Source organism: Boleophthalmus pectinirostris, unplaced genomic scaffold (genome assembly GCF_026225935.1).
Source record: "Boleophthalmus pectinirostris isolate CB_2022bp ecotype Guang Dong unplaced genomic scaffold, ASM2622593v1 HiC_scaffold_13, whole genome shotgun sequence".
NCBI classification, from domain to species: Eukaryota; Metazoa; Chordata; class Actinopteri; order Gobiiformes; family Gobiidae; genus Boleophthalmus; species Boleophthalmus pectinirostris.
In genome coordinates this window covers 33,838,950-33,856,483 of record NW_026571036.1, presented here as the reverse complement: position 1 = coordinate 33,856,483, position 17,534 = coordinate 33,838,950, and the positions used below count along the sequence as shown (strand labels likewise).

The 17,534-nt window shown below is 40.1% G+C and overlaps 1 protein-coding gene across 1 annotated transcript in view; it reads right to left on the bottom strand.

Annotated features, from left to right (window-relative positions):
• The window catches only part of LOC110162778 (neurexin-3b), a 487,474-nt gene that overhangs the window by 77,570 nt on the left and 392,370 nt on the right, over positions 1-17,534 (bottom strand). Inside the window, exon 13 of the mRNA XM_055149454.1 lies at positions 14,795-14,963. Within this exon, the coding sequence (XP_055005429.1) occupies positions 14,795-14,963 (169 nt within the window). The remainder of the gene's footprint in view (positions 1-14,794; positions 14,964-17,534) is intronic.

The following is a 17,534-nucleotide window of genomic DNA, read 5'->3' as shown; positions in this document are numbered from 1 at the left end:
GTTATCTATTGGCAAATGTTTAGCCCCACCACGTCCAGGGTTGATGAATTTTTATTGTCTTTTTTTTGGTCATCATAATTACAAGGCTACTGCACCTCTATAATGCTATCATTGACAATTTGAAACAAAAAAAAAAAAATCCTCCATACAATCTTTAAGCCATATATGCACTTCCTTTTTTGCAGTATTTAGATATGTTGATTAAGATGTTAATTAATGTGCTTTGTCTGGAATGTTCCACAGCAACATTGCATCTTCATCTGATCTGTAACTTAGACTGATGGTGTAACCCGCTTGTCTCCATGGAGATAGACATGTTTAATGCCATACTGTGGAACATTTCAAAGAAAACTTTAAGGCAATCAGGTGACGGACCATCACTAGCAACTCAACTTAACAATAAAATGGTAGTATTATTAATGCATTGTATTGTATTGTATTGCAAATGGGCTCATTAATTACATAATTCAACATACTGTATTTTTCGGACTATAAGATGAACCAGACTATAAGGCGCAATATGAATGATGTTGAATTCTCTCATCTATTTTCATACATTAGGGGCACCGGATTATAAGGCGCGTTAAGTGAAATAAACGGACGACACTTGAGACTGATCCCTTAGACCAGGCATCCATGATCCATTGGCAGATTGTGGCGTAATTCCCCCGGTGTTGCCTCCCTCTATTGGTGAATGTGTATTATGAATGAAATGAAACTTAAAACCACATGGCTAATTTGCATAAACTATAAGCACTGAAAAAACAGCTCGCTCCTTGTGCGCTGATGCGGTCATCTTCTATCAGACTAAAGGGCATGACTCAGTGGAATATGAGTGTTCTTTCTGTGACGAGGTGACAAGGTGACAGCGGCAGAGTGTGTTGAGTCGATGCAGAACTATAAATCGCTCTTTACTCCGCGAAGCTCCTGACTACAGTAGCCGTAATGCTTCGACAGTCCATCAAGTGGTGCGGTTTCGTAGGTTACCAAAGTCATACTAAAACATTTTGAGCACCGTACACCACATAAAAATCTGTTCGAGGTCAATAAGCAGAACCAGAATTAATACATAAGGTGCACTGTCGATTTTTGAGAAAGTTAAAGGATTTTTCAAGTGCGCCTTATGGTCTCAGAAAAACACATATGCGAGAAGATGGGAGACTCGAAGACCTTAATGCTGAAATTTGAACTGCAATATTTATTTTTATTTCATTTAAAAAACTGAAATCACCATTACATTCTATGCTCTATCATTGCATATATTCTTTTACTAATGGTCATCTTCTAGCAGTGCCTTTATCGTGTTGTTTACTGTCCAATGTTGATAAAGTCTCAGCCTTAACCAACTGAAGAAAATCTGGCAACATCATTTCGCCATCTATGCCATCTTCTCCAACCCTACGGAGATCCACATTCGCACAAAAAGAACCGTGTAATCCACAGTCAAATAATGGCGGGATTGAGAGCGTTATATAAGGAAATTGGAGCTCTCTCACCAAACAAAGCCAGACCCTGCAGTAGTGTGAGTGGGCTGCCGCTAAAAACACAAGATTGTAGCTGAGATGCACAAACTGGAAGCGGATGAGGAGAGGAGATAAAAGGGAGAGTAAAAGAAGGGACAATGAAAGATTGGAGATCTGAAGGGCTCCGTTTTGGGGGAGGAGATAATGAGACAGTGTGAGATACAAAATAAGTAGAAGTAACAACTCGCCTGCCTGAAAGTACATTTCTATATCCATGAACAAAATGGTGTAATTGCACTGAAGTACAGTTTTCGGGTACAATTTTCCCTTGTTGGTCCATGCCATTTGAATTTCTCATTGTTTTGACCATCTGAGGCTCCTCAACCCAGTTCTACAAAGCTGCGTCTGAAAATAACAGCACTTTACCTTGGTGCGATGCTAGTTAAAGGTGCAACGTGCAACTTTTATGTTAGAGGGTCCCCCACTTATTTGTCTCATAAAGATGTCATAGCTTTGCCCAGAATGTTCCACAGTATGGCATTTAAGGCTACGTTCAGACGGCAGTAATGAGTTCAGACTGCAGTAATGCTCAATTTGGATTTTTTTGTGAAATCAGATTTTTTTGCGAGGTTGTTCACATTCCCTTGACTTGTATGTGATCTCCAGTGTGAACTTTAAACTCCCCAAAAGTGTCTCGCATGCACATTGGAGGACAAACGCAGCGTTTATGGAAGTAGCCTAAACATGGACACTAGGATTGAGCACCTGGCGATTTTAAAGTTGTGGTTATACCAGAGCCAGAACATGTACAGCTTATTTGTTTTGAGGAGGAGATTGAGAAGAAGGACAAGGTTTTTGGCCATGGCATTTTGTGGGGCAGTAGCAGCAACGTCCGTAGAAAGGAACGTGTGGGTGCAGAGTCACAGCCAAGAGTGGTGGGATTGCTATGTGTTTCGCTGCTTCACTGACACTGAGTTCATACACAATTTTACAAGTTTAACAGGTGAATGTGATCTAGTCTTTCAGATTGAAGTCGCATGTCAAAAGATCAGATATGTATCGGTTTTAGAAGCACATATCCAAGTGACCTGGGTTGCATTTGAAAAAAATCGGATCTGTGCCATTCAAACTGTCATTAAAAAATCAGATACAGGTCGTATAGGGACAAAAAAAATCGGCACTTGCACTGATTCATTTATAGGTGTTTTCATTGCTCATAAACACTTTGGAAAAACATGCATCTGTACTGTTAGTGCACTCTCTCTCCATAGATCTGACCTATAACTTGGCCTGGTGGTGTCACATATTTCTTCTTCTTTATGGAAATGCATAAGTTTAATGCTATACTATGGAACATCTTGATGAAGATAAGTTTTCCAAGTTAATACAAATATTTAGTCATAACATTTCTGCAAAGTTGTTTTAAAAGTTAATGCAGTTTGCCTTTGTGAGTTTGGACTAAAATCACAAGTACTGACCCCCTGAGGCCACCGTACTGGGGGTTTAGATTTTCAGTCAATTTCTAATTTTTCAATTTTTTTTCCACTCAATTGTAAAAACTGTTAATCCCAGAGGAGCTTATTTCAAATAGGTAACTGAAAAAGCACAGTTAATACACTAGTCGTCATAATTCACTTTGTTGGCTAATCTTATAATACACATTTGCCAGTAATTAATTTTGCAACTAGTACTGCTAAGCCTATTTCAGTGCTAGCTTTATTCAGAAATACATGTGGAGAAGCTTGAAATTAACGTGACTTATTACACTATTTTCTGAACTATGTTATAATGTAGTTTCCTCATCAAAAACATACCTGGAGTTGTGTTTTGCTCCATTTGCACATTATTAATACTCAAAGCCTGCATATTAAGTAAAGGTAAGGTTAACTCAAGGTAAAAGGTAGTTAAGTTGAAAACCTTTGCTTCATGACATCACAAGGTGGAACAGAGCATTTTCAGCTTTGAAGATGCAGACAGACTAATAATAAAAGATTACTCAAATGTGTGTGAATGAAACAAAACAAATCCATGTATGTTTTTGAAGAGGTTATTGGCCTCACAAGAGTTTTTTTTTGTAATATAGAACCTTTTTTCATCTGTAATCTTTCATGTAATATAGAACATGCAAGCTTATAAGACTTCATACTTAAGATATATTCTGCTCTTCTGAAGAATACTGAACACTTAATGAACGGCCATCTCAAGTGCAGTAGAACAGATCCTCATCACCGTGGTGATTGCAATAATTTCATCATGTACCGTGTTAGGTTCAAAGAGCGCTCGCCCTTTCCTGTTATTTCTGACAGATACACACGCTTTAATGGTAATGATACTGATCTCAATTCGCTAGACATGTACTGATGTGATGTATGCAAAAAACTGCATGGAATTATTTCTTTTGGTTATGAGAATAGATGAAAGAATAATGTAATCAGAGCTTTTCCAAATAGCCCATAGACATATGCATAAATATAGCAGATGACGGTATTTGTGCGACGTAGGGTCACTTGAACTACTTGTATGAATTTGAATTTTGATAAAGGTATTACTTTCGCCTCATACACCCTCCTCCACCGAGCCTTCTGTTGACGTGTCTTGGAGTATGATCTTTTTTATTTTTTGTTTTGGTTTATTTCTTTATGTGTATGAAAAAAGAAAAAAAAAAAAAAAGTATGGTGGAGAGTCCATCACCTGCTTGTCTCCATGGAGATGTTATTGCTTTACCTGGAATGTTCCATGGTACGACATTAAACACATCTAACTAGCATTTATTAATTTATTCATTACGGCTGTTTCTATTGCTCAAAAGCACAATAATTCTCTGGGTTCCACATATCTGATTTGTTTCCCTTAAGATTTAATCTCTACTGTGGAACATTCTAACCAAAGCAATAAAAAGATTAAAGCCGCAAGCGGCGTCGAACGGCCCTCGCCCGCCGCGCCCGCCGCGCCCGCGAACGCCGCACCCGCAAATAGTGTGCCCCGCCAACACCATACCGTAAACGCCGTGTCCGCAAACTCTGTGCCTGCAAATGGCAAAATGACATAGTGCGCCTTTAGATGTTCTTTGCACCCCCTACTGGCCAACCTTGAAAAATTCCCATGTCAGCAATATATGTTTTTTCTTGTAGTCATTAATAGAATTTAATTCCCAAATTTGGTGCAGATCCGACAATGTTGATGTTTCATGTCTATGGTAGGGGGCGCTATAGTGTTTTTTCATATGTTTTATAGTGTATTATATTCAGACTGAGATCACACATTAGTGATTCAAATTTCAACACGATCGGACTAAGTCTGTGGGAACAGGAGCAAATAATGTCACCTTGAAATTAGGCGAAATTTTGATCAAAATTTGCGGCTTCGCCGCACGAAAACCGTGACAGTTATCAAAAAAAATCAGCTAACTTTAGATGTTTCACTTCTGTAGATGATGTACGGTGATTTTCAGCCCTGTGGGTGAAGCGCCTTCAGAGGAGTTCGTTCAAACGTAACGTCAGCGAAAATGCGGACTCAAATTTCAATCCAAGATGGCCGCCTTCTGGTTTGTCAGGAGGCGTGGCCATAATAATATTTTTTGTTTGTCTTCACATGACGAATGTGTGTACCGAATTTCGTGGCTCTATGACAAAGATGACGGGGACGTCTCCCATAGGCGCCAAATTTTTGAGTCTTTGCGCCCCTGCTGGCAAACAGTGAAAATGGTATCATGTCCATAATATAATTTTTTGCTCATTATCATGCATAGAATTTAATTCCCAAATTTGGTGCAGATCCGACAATGTTGACATTTCATGTATACGGTAGGGGGCGCTATAGTGTTCACTTTTCATATGTTTTATAGTGTATTTTATTCAGACTGAGATCACACATTAGTGATTCAAATTTCAAAACGATCGGACTAAGTATGTGGGAACAGGAGCAAATAATGTTACCTTGAAATTCGCCAAAACTTTGACCAAATTTTGCAGCTTCACCGCACGTAAACCGTGACAGTTATCAAAAAAAATCAGCTAACTTTAGATGTTCCACTTCTCTAGATGATGTACGGTGATTTTCAGCCCTGTGGGTGAAGCGCCTTCAGAGGAGTTCGTTCAAACACAACGTCAGCGAAAACGCGGACTCAAATTTCAATCCAAGATGGCCGCCTTCTGGTTTGTCAGGGGGCGTGGCCATAATAAAAATTTTTGTTTGTCTTCACATGACAAATGTGTGTACCGAATTTCATGGCTCTATGACAAAGTTGACCGGGACGTCTCCCATAGGCCCCAAATTTTAGAGTCTTTGCGCCCCTGCTGGCCAACAGTGAAAAATTCCCCATGTCCATAATATACTTTTTTACTCGTAATCATGCATAAAATATAATTCCCAAATTTGGTGCAGATCCGACAATGTTGACTTTTCACGCCTATGGTAGGGGGCGCTATAGTGTTCACTTTTCATATGTTTTATAGTGTATTATATTCAGACTGAGATCACACATTAGTGATTCAAATTTCAGCACGATCGGACTAAGTCTGTGTGAACAGGAGCAAATAATGTCACCTTGAAATTAGGTGAAATTTTGACCAAATTTTGCGGCTTTGCCGCACGTAAACCGTGACAGTTATCAAAAAAAATCAGCTAACTTTAGATGTTCCACTTGTCTAGATGATGTACGGTGATTTTCAGCCCTGTGGGTGAAGCGCCTTCAGAGGAGTTCGTTCAAACACAACGTCAGCGAAAACGCGGACTCAAATTTCAATCCAAGATGGCCGCCTTCTGGTGTGTCAGGGGGCGTGGCCATAATTATATTTTTTGTTTGTCTTCACATGATGAATGTGTGTACCGAATTTCATGGCTCTACAACAAAGTTGACCGGGATATCTCCCATAGGCGCGAAATTTTTGCATTTTCCAGGTGGCGCTGTGTCGCCATTTTTTTATGCCCGTGCACGAAACCTATATTTTATCGAATTTTTCGCCACTTCTGAATATGTTGCCAAGTTTGGTGAGTTTTTGAACGTGTTTAGGGGGTCAAATTAGAGCTCAAAGAGCAGAAGAATAATAATAAAAAATAATAATAATAATAAAAATTTTAGCAAAAACAATATATCCGAAAACATTAGAACAACATATTATACATTTTTTGAAAGCTCTCGACCTTCCCCACGTCACCGTGGGGTCATTGGTGAGTGACGGGCGCGTCTGGACCATCTCGTCGGGTCACCCCTGACCTTCCATTGACTTCCATTCATTTTAGCAGTAGTAAAATATGAGCCAGGCCTTGGCGTGGGTTACTGGGATACTGCTGTTCGTGCCGGGGGCGACCGTGGACATAGTTGCATGTCGTCTTGTCGCATTCGGACATGCGCACGTCGCTCCCCATTCGCTCCGCTGAGCGGAAGCAATAGGCCCTACGCCCTGTCGGGGCTCGGGCCTAACAAGCTGGTGCTGGACCTTCCACCAGAAAATTTGCGCAATGCACCTTTAACATAAATAAAATGCTTGAACGATATGAATTTCTGTGTGATAATATGGCATTACTGTGTGATAGTTTACTTGAAGCTACAGTTGCTGCATACTTAAATCACTGGCCCTAAAGAAATCAAATGAGGGTAGGGGCCTGTATACCTCTACGGGAGATTAACTGTTTTTTTAAATAAATATCCAAATTTATGAATCACAAATGTTGAGATCAATCATTATTTGTTAGGGATTAAATCTATAAACTCATATTAATTTTAAAAGTGCAGTGTGTAACTTCAGCTTGGGGGTCCGCTACTTGTTTTGATGGAGATATTATTGATATTATTATGGCTTTAAACCTTTCAGTTGCCATAGAAACAAGCAGGAAATGCCAGCGGGCCAATTTACAGGTGAGATCTGACCCCACTCACAGTAAGAAAGCATGTTTTTAAAGGTATTTTTGAGCAATAAAAACAAGCATAACTGACTAAACACTTCATATGTATGTTTAATACCATACTGTGGAACATTACAGGCAAAGCAATAACATCTTCATGGAAACAAGTAACTGGACCCTCTACCAGAGAAGTTACACAGTGCACCTGTAAAGATTAAAGTCCTTTCAGCTGACAAAAATTACTTATTTGGGGTTGAATAATGGCTTTCTGAAGCAATTCTGAGAATAAAATTTCACTTTTATTTATTTATTTGTGCTGAAAGAGAAGACATTGAACTTTGTGCCAGCTTTTTTCATGTGTATATGCCCAGAACTTACAGCAATATTAAGCATACAATCTGACCTGATTTCATTTTGATTTTTTTGTCTAATGCTACACTGTCAAATAAACCAATATACCCAATTTAAATACATTGTTTTGTATACAATAGTGACCTGAAGTTCTCTAGTCCAACTTTGTAAGACTAATAATGAGATGTGCAATGGTGCACGCCCCCAAGTTATTTCCTTTCTTAACTATAGCAATCCCCTATACTATTACTACAACATGGACATAGCTCGTAACCATTTATCGATACAAATCTAGTGCATTCAAGTTAACCATTGTTTAAAGTGTGTGTGTGCAAGTGTTCAATGCAGCCTATTCCTAACATACAATTACTCATGAGATGACAACACCTTTAAAAGGGAAGGAGGGACGGACACAAAAATCAATCATGGCTGAATTACTATCTCTGAGTGTCCTGCAAATTACGCACACGTCAACCGGAGAAGAAGAAATTACGAGGTTTTCGATCCTGGTGCCGACCTCAACTTCATTCAGAGACATTGACAAGAAAAGCACGGAGACATGCCACCACGAATGTAATGATTCAAATTGAGGGCACATGTGGAAATGTGAGCTTTGGTAAAAGAAATAAGTTGTTTTCAGTGTTACGTGTGCATGTATATTGATGTGTATATTGATTCATATTTTGGTCAAGAGTTACCAGTAGACACACTCCTTCTACTAATGCGGATGCTATTATCTCCATTACTACAGTTACTGCTTCTGGTATTGCAAATACAACTATTGATACTTTGCAGCTGATGTCATCAACATTCCCTAAGGGGGTGTGATGCTAACTGTTGGCACTGCTCTGTCTGAAGCTCTGTTACTCAAGTTAGACTTTAATCTGAGTTTGATTTAAATCCAATCTGATCATAAGGAACAGACTTAGCTAAACAGGACACCTAAACAGGACCATGAACACTCATATTGATCACATCGCTCGTGAAATTGTGTTGTTTAAATCCGTTTTGTATACTTTTCTTGTGTGCACTGTAAGGTGTTGTCATTTAAAGGTGTTGTCATGGTAACTGGTAAACATTCCACCCATTCACATACATGTAAATCACCCCCAGCATGATGTACCCTAACCCCAGCATGATGTAACCTTAACCCATGATGCAAAATATCACTTAGTAGTACAAGCCACATTGAAACAGTGATGACTTGGCTTATTAGTACCAAAACTGCTGCTAATTACAAATATTTTTGCAATTACAACTAATATTACTAATATATTTCACTGGTTTACTGTGGAACATTTCAGAGAAAAGTATAAAACAAGACTCTCCAAAAAACTAATTCTTACAGTACAATTACAATTAATATACTGCAGTACTGCAAAAACTACCCACCACTAACATTACAACTTCTATATAAGTGCTTCATCAATTCCATTAAAGTAATTTCTGCAACTACTACAACTTTTCGTTCTGCATTTGTTACTGCAACTTTTACTACCACAACTACACTACTATTATCACGACACACTACAAGTACTTTCCCTTAAAAAATGCCCATCTGGATAAAATCGGACTTCTCTCGGTTATGTATTGTTTTAGCCGCAGATCAAGGCCAGAAAGTATTTAGCAATGATTTCTGCCTGTAGGGGCTGCTGCTGGGATCAGGGATATTGGCGCCCGTATTGATAGAAGAAGAAAACAAGCAGTGAATACCGATGCACAAAGCACTTTGGGATAATTATGGAGGTGCTGAGGGTTAAATTGCTGTGCGAAATTGCCAGTGATTAAAAAGGCAAGAGCAGTTTTTATGTAATGTAATGGCATGGATTTGCTAAGAAAGTCCAGCAGCAAATAATCAAGAATATGTGTTATGGACATCAAAATAAGTCCCAGGGAAATTTTAAATATTGGTTTAATTTACTCATTTATAGCATAGTGTGATTATGGTTAATATATTCTTTATTAACGCTAATGGAAAATGTACCCTCTGTATTTGATAGGTCAATCTAACCCAGTATCTGACCAAAATACACTAAACCATACCTGGAAGTTTAAAGTGCCCATACTACGCTATTTTCTTATGTGCTATGATGTTGTTACCTCATCAAAATGTACCTGGAGTTCTTTTTTGACAGACAAATGCTGCATATTTAGGCATGTCAATGAAAAATAACACAATAACACAACTCCAAGTATGTTTTTGAGCAGGAAACAGCATTCTAACATGACTTCGGTTCCTTTAAAGCATTTCAATCATATAGAATACATAGGAACAGGAGCTTTGGAGAGGGAATTGAACCTGGAACCTTTTCGTTCGGAGTTGAGACTGAAAATCGTGCCACTGTATCACTCAGTCTATACAACAGAGGTGCATTTGGGGCCATACGTTGCTGGTTTATATTTGTATGCGTTTTGTGTAGTGGGCAAATAACTTTTTTATGATTATTTGGAACTATACAATGCTTTTCACAAGGTTTACTTTGTTGAGATTGAGATTTTAAACCAACCAACCAAAAAAAAAGGCAGAATAGAAAATAGTGAAGATTGCATTCCAAAATCTCCCAGCAATGGTCGGAATGAGAGTGGCGGCTAAGTTGCAGTTATGAAACCCATCCAACTTTATCTGCTCAAAGAAAAGCTAAAAACTGCTCAAGGCAAAGAAAGTGGGAGACACAAAGCATTAGTGTCACCTGTTAGCGCTGAAGTGAAACCACAGCAGCCCATCCGGTATAAGGCCCTGCTCTGCTCTCTGTAAATAAGTCTGGGTTTTTTGTGCAAAAGGAGATTGCAACCTGCTATTATCTGATTAGTCTTGGTACTTAAAGGGTCTATATTGTACAAAATTGAGTCTTCTGAGCTTGTAAGCCATGTTATAATGTTGTTACCTCCTCAAAAACATAGTTAGATTTGTGTTTTGTTTTATGCCCTTTAGGAAATACATTATGGTAATGGATTGGTTTTGACAGAGTTTGGCTGACTTTAATCTAAAGACACATCATCTTCACTGCCAATAGTATGTGTATGATTCTAGCTCAATTACTCAACCTTCAATCTGATCTTGGATTAGTAGAAGAAAAAGTAATTATGGAGGTAGCTGAAGTTAAAGATGCACTATGTAACATTTCTGGTAGAGGGTCGGAGCTAGTCTTCTTAGAGTAGTTAATTGCCTGGAATGTTCCACTGTATGACATTAGACAAATTTACCATGTATTTACTGAATTATGGGTGTTTTTATTCCTCACTCCTTGAAAAACAGTTTTTTTTTTTCTCCCAGAGCTGACCGGTAACTTCCCAGCCTGATTCATCAGCCAGATTCACTTGACCTTGCAGTGTTAGAATTTGTTCGCTCGACGATAGGTGGGTACTTTTAAAAATTTAACCAGTCGCTGCTATTTGGACATGACTTATGAATGCGCCGCTAACAGGGCTAACTGGGATGTTAAGCTTTTCCCAAATCCCGTGGGAAGAAAGGAAATAACATCTTTCCCCTTGATAAAATTCACCAAACATTCTCTTTGTTCTGGCTTTAAATCCTCAATCTCAGGAATCGTTGACAACACAGAATGTATGGCTCTCCGCTGATTGGTTGCTGCCTGAACATGCACTTCCTGGGTTTTTGCGGACCTTCTAAAGCAGGGGTCTCAAACTCAAATTACCTGGGGGCCACATTAGATAAAGTCTGAGTGAGGCTGGGCCGCATTGAGTATTCGATAAATAGCGGTTGCACGGGAAAAGAGGAGAGAGAAAGAACAACACGCAACACTTTCTTAATCTTTAATAACAGTTCAGAACATGAAAATGTATTCAGAACGTAAGTTTAAACTAATCCGTCTACTCTTCTTCTTTTGCCTACTTCTTGCTGGTTGAAACCTGGCTACGATTCATCTTGTACAGCTGAGAGATATTTGGCTTGCAGGAGGAAGCAGATCCTCAGGATAGATTGAAGATGCTCATCAGTGAGCCTTGACCTGTATTAGGTGCTTTCACACCGACAGTATTTGGTGCGCACCAAACGATCCATTCGAACCAGAAGTGGTTAGCTCGGTTCGTTTGCGTTGGTGTGAAAGCGTCAATCGGACTCTGACCCGGACCAACTCAAGTGGGCCGAGACCTCAAAAAAGAGGTGGTCTCGGTTCGCTTGAATCCGCACCAAATGACCAACTTTGGTGCGGTTCTTCTGGTGTGAACGCGAACCCGGGTCCAAACCATAGACAGCAGGTCCAAACGAACTATTCTAGATGCATCATGGGAGAAACGCGTCTCCTTCTGCCTGAAATGACGCGCTGTACGACTCCAGCGCAGTAACAGATTGTTGTCCAGACGCAGCCGCGATTCATTTTCGAAATATTTTACCAACAATGGCCAATACAGAGAATGTAACACACGAAGATCAGAGCAAGTATCAGTGTGCGAACGTGTGGCTCCAGAGTGAGTCAAAATTGGGGGTGTGTACTTCTGTTCAGGACCTGCACAGAGGTCCCGGTGTTCCCCGTGATCATGTAGGAACCAGCATTTATTATTTTAGGCTTTAATTAACCAAATAATTTTATGGCAATAGGCAATCGCCCATTCAATTGATTCACCTTTAAAAAATGTCCTGCTTTTAGCCTAGTGTGAGAAATACAGTCGGACTAGATCCAAACCGGAGTCCCGAACCAGCGGGAGCAGCTCCGGTTCTGTCCGGGCTCAGATGACGTGGAGCGGGGAGTGAAAAGCGCTTTTCCCGGGAAGAACCAAATGCGGACACCAACTAAACTGGATTCACGTTCTGTCCGGATGCTTTGCACCACCTCGGAACCAGCCGCGGTTCTTGAGCTCGGAGGACAGGAGCAGCAGCGCATTCTCACTTCCCCGCACGGAACACGGAACCAGCGCGCAGACGGCGGAACGTACCCGCTCAGACCCAGTCATTGCGCACTGGTCTTGCTCGCCACCGTCTGGAACCAGCACATGGAGGACAGAGCCTCCGGACCATCTGACCAACGCGCTTGTAGGACGACAGAAGACCAAGGACCAGACTCCAGCGCCGTCCTGAGGAGCTGCGCGCTACGCTGAACGCTGTTGGCTTCTGCTGTTAACCGAACTCAGAACTGATGCGGTGAGTTTGTAGAAAGTTCTACGTTGCTGTTTTATGAGTTCGTGGTGATAATTTGAGATGAGGACGGCCCGCGGTATTAACAGGGAACATCAGTATTGGTTACTGGAGATATCGCTGTTCTACCGGGATACAGAGGCTCGTTAATCGGACCAGTTTTGGTTCGTTTGCCGGTGTGAAAGCGGACTACACTGGAGTGTATCTGCTTCTCGTATGTCAAACATGGATGGAAGACGCTTGTTTTTGCCTCGTACTTTTTGCTAACATGTCGCCAAGCCTCTGGAATAGATCACTGCAGTTTTGTGGTGCTTGTATATTGATGGGACAGCTGTGTTTGCCGCTGAGTGCGCGTGGATTTCGGCGACGCACAGGTGGAGCTTGGTCATCGGGTTGCCAGCAAGTTACGCACCGAGTGTTGAACAGGTAAACAGACTGTCAGTGTCTTTTTATTTCTTATTAGCCCCTCCAATAAAGGTCCCATACTTATGAACAGGGGAATTGTGTCAGCGCCTCCTCTGCGCTCTTATGCTGTGGTTGTGGGAGCGTAAAGTGAAGTGCGCACACGCGTACCACCATGTGGTTTGTTTTGGTTCTTCGGTGACGCCGTATGTGCACGTGTACTTGTATTAACAGATCCACTTAGACTCGTTGCTTCACAACTGCTGTAAATTGAGTTTTGGGATGTAAACTGCGTTAATAATCTGTTGTGAATCTGCATGGGCACCGATTGCAGCTTCATCTGTCAGTGCGGCCCGCGGTAGGGGGTGGGATTGTGCGTACATTGCCGCACTGACCTCTAAAGTATTCTGATTCCTGACCTAGTCGCTGGAGAGAAAGGAAATTGAGCGGAGGCACAAGGTGGCACCAGCCTGGCTAGTAACTTCCATCCAGTGCCATCAACCATGGCAATGATGGATAAGTATGCAATACTGTGGAACATTCCTTGTAAAGCCATAAGATCTTCATGAAGACAAGTAAGGAAGAAAGTGGTAGACCCTTCTCCAGAATAGACATGTAGTGCAGAAGAACAAGATGTTACAAAAATTGTAGCTCCACAGTTTCCCAACATTTAAAAATTTCCTGGTACATTTGATTCAAAACACTGTTGTATTTGATAGTCATATTTGTATTCAGATGTACTGCTGCTGTTACTGACCTGTGGATGAGAGATAGGGGCTTTATCTGACCAGCAGCCCACCTCTGCTCTGCACACTCTTCTCCCCTTTTTGCCTCACCAACCAAATGCCTCTTTTCAATCCTTTTCTGCGGTGAGCTTACTAGATGTTGTTCTGTTCTTGCCTCTTTCAAAATGATAGTTTGCAGGTTAAAAAGGATTTTTTTGGTAAAAGACTGTTGGCTGCGTGTGGGTCAGAAATGTTAAATACAAGAAAGAAATGTTTATTTAAAATGGCATATTCATGTGCTACTCATTTTGGGGGCACGAATTGACTGAAATTTAAATGAAGATGTGTATTGCACTGTGTCTATGAGTCAGTCGCACACAAGATACATCTTTTTTACATTTGTAAAATCATCTATCGAGTTTCATTGAATTTCATTTGGTGACAGTTGCTCAGTTGGTAGTTTGCCCTCTGTTTCTCTGCGATTCCAGCTCCCACAGATGAATGTTATACAAGACACTTGACCCCAGTGTCTGAGTAGACTGATGTATGAATGTGCAGGTGGTTCCTTTATGTAAACAGCTTTGAGTGCCTTGAAGGTGGAAAAGCCCTATAAATAATTTGACATGATGTGACCATTGTCAAAAAGTAGAAGTTAAATTTAGTTGTTAAAAATGATTACAGCTACATTCATTGAGGAGCACCCAGTTTGTTTTTAAATTAGAAGATGGTGTGTGATAATTAAAATCTACTTGCAAATTTGAAACAGAAACAATATAATAATTTGAGCACTGTCCATATACTAAAACAGTGACCACTAGATTTCAGCCCTTGTTGAAACAGGTAGTGTCCAGTTTCACCATCTATTCTTTATTAATACGATCATAACAGGACAAACACACAGAATATAAAGCTCTTACCTGAGGGGAAGTGCTCATTAACGGGCCAGTTGTCAACCTGCAGAGTGGCGTTTCCTCCGTTCCTGGTGAATCGCACCAGGTGGTATTTCCCATCATTCACTGCAATGTCCTCCCTCACGCTGATGTCCACTGTGCCGATGTTGAAGGTCACGCCCACTTTGCCTTGTTCCTATAGAAACGAAAAAGTAAAACAGAGCATTTAGGCATGATATCATTAAACTATCAAGTCTGTTTTCTTCACCACAGAAGCAGAAACATCAGTCACTTCAGCATGTCCTCCTGCTCCACTTACTTCATAACACTGTTCTGGTTTTCAATTATAGTATAGAGACATATTTTTGTAAAGTTTGTGAAAAAAACAAAACAAATGACTGGGGATGCACAGATACGATACTGGTACTGGATATAGGCGCCAATATTGAACATATTGATGGATCGGATAATGGTTCCAGGATATTGGTTCAGTCCATATTGGTTCAGACGGTATCCCATTTTGGTCTATAAATTGGTGTATTAAGATGATTTATTGCCAATGTTTGCCCAAAACACCTCATAATATTTACCTTATGTTTTTTCCAAGATGTTCTGTAATTACTTTATATGATAAATAACATAAATAACAGTTGCAAAACACATTTGAATGTAAAAGGAAATAAATCATATTTTCTGTCTCTGCTCTGGTATCGGCTGATAATGGGTAACGGCAGATACTTAAAGCCATAACATCAAGACTGGTATAGAAATAGAAAAAAACTGGATTGGGGCATCCCTACAAATTACTACTACTGCTACTGCTACTGCTACTGCTGCTGCTGCTACTACTACTACTTAAAAAAAATGTAACTTGGTTAAAATTGTCCAGTTACGGTAGTATTAACTAAGTCTAGCTCAAGATCTGGAGATGGGTTGGTGCACTATGGCCCTAACTCCTCTAATCAGGTTGCTGCCTTGAAGAATGAGTCAAATACAGATAGATGACCAGTTTCCCTATGGATACAATAAAATGTACCTCAACCTACACCTTCTGCATTCCAAACAATTACACCCGAATCACAAAGCTAAATTCCGAATGGCGTTGCACATGGCTGCTTCCGACCTGCACTAATGGTACGCTATTCTCTCCAACCTGCGGCAACTAGCATGCTACGCTTCATTATACCCCCATAATGTGATGCGACCAGGCTGCCAGCGCGCTTTGTAATGATGAGTAATGTCCCCGGCTTCCTGTCACTGCAAAACTAACATGACATAAGCCTTTTCTACAAGCTTTTACCGACGCCACTACGCCATATGTTTCCATGGCATGCTAAAGCTGCTAAACTAATCCATAAATCTTTACCGCTGTTGCTTCTTTCTGCTAGCAATGACCCCACTAATTTTTACAAGCAGGTCATGTAGTTTTATAACCCGAGTGCTCATGGGAAGTGTAGGAGTTACAAGAAAAAGGTTTTTAGAGGCAAGGGAAGGCATGGTAATTTGAGTGGTGGAGTTATCGAAATGCAATGTTTTTTACAACAAAATAAAAAAAAATTGAAAGAATATAAATCCTAGAATACACTCAAACATTATGAGTCAAAAAATCACTAGTTCAATAATGGCCCTTTAGGAAACAAGGCATATCTTAGTGAGCATCAATTAGCTGGTTCTACAAAGTGAGAACTAAAACTACTTTATAATTTCTTTTATCCATATATTGTACAAAGTTTGACTACAGACTACATATTTCACACAAAGTCCTCCAACAGCTTAGACCTTGGATATCTTTAACTTAAACAGTTTACAATGCATTTCGCTGAGTGCTTTTGCTGCACATTTTTGCCGCAAGCCAATAAAACCGAATCTTCAGCGATCAATGCAAGACAAATATTAAGTTTTAAATCAACTTTTATAGTATACAAAAGTGGAGCAGCTGGGAACCTGCAACACAAACCACCTTTTAATATCCTGACATTTTTGTTTCTATGCATTTTAAGAGCGATGTATATTTAGAGTAAGGTGAGGACAGTACAGTCGCAGAGGCCAATATTTCTTCCCCTTAAAGAAGTACAAAGTTGTCCACAATGCATGATAAATACTGTGATTTATGGCCCACCGGAGTCGTGCGGTGACTGTATACTCTACAGTCTAACTCTACAAACCCTTTTTATCAAGTCTCCGAGGCTGGGTCAAGACCAGCGAAGAGTCTATTTAGGTCAGAGAATGAAAGTACGCAGTATAACAAAGAGTAATATATTCTCAACTGCATACAATGGACTTAGCAGAAAGTTTGATAAGATTAGGACACTTTATGAGTTCATTTTGCACTAGAGGCAACAGACAACTCAAAGGTTCTACAATATATTACTCAAAATGAATACTTGTGAACTTAAAGTCATGTTATAATGTTGTTACCTCATCAAAACATAGCTGGAGTTGTGTTTTATTTCATTCACACATGTTTGAGTAAGTGTTTATTATTAGTCTGTCTACACCTCCAAAGCTCAAAATACTCTATTCCACCTTGTGATGTTATGAAGTGGTAATTTTCATGTTAACAGCTACTTTTTACCTTTAGCTCAGTAGAAATGGCCAGTTCCAGGGCTGAGATCATTCAAATGATTCTAGTGAAGGTGAATGTTACGTCATAAACCAGGAAGACGTTTGGAAAGATGCGATTACAATTTCTAGTGTAGTTCCCGACACTGCGCTCGCCGACAGACTGTGACAAAACCCATTGAAGCAAATGTCATCAGTGGTAAAT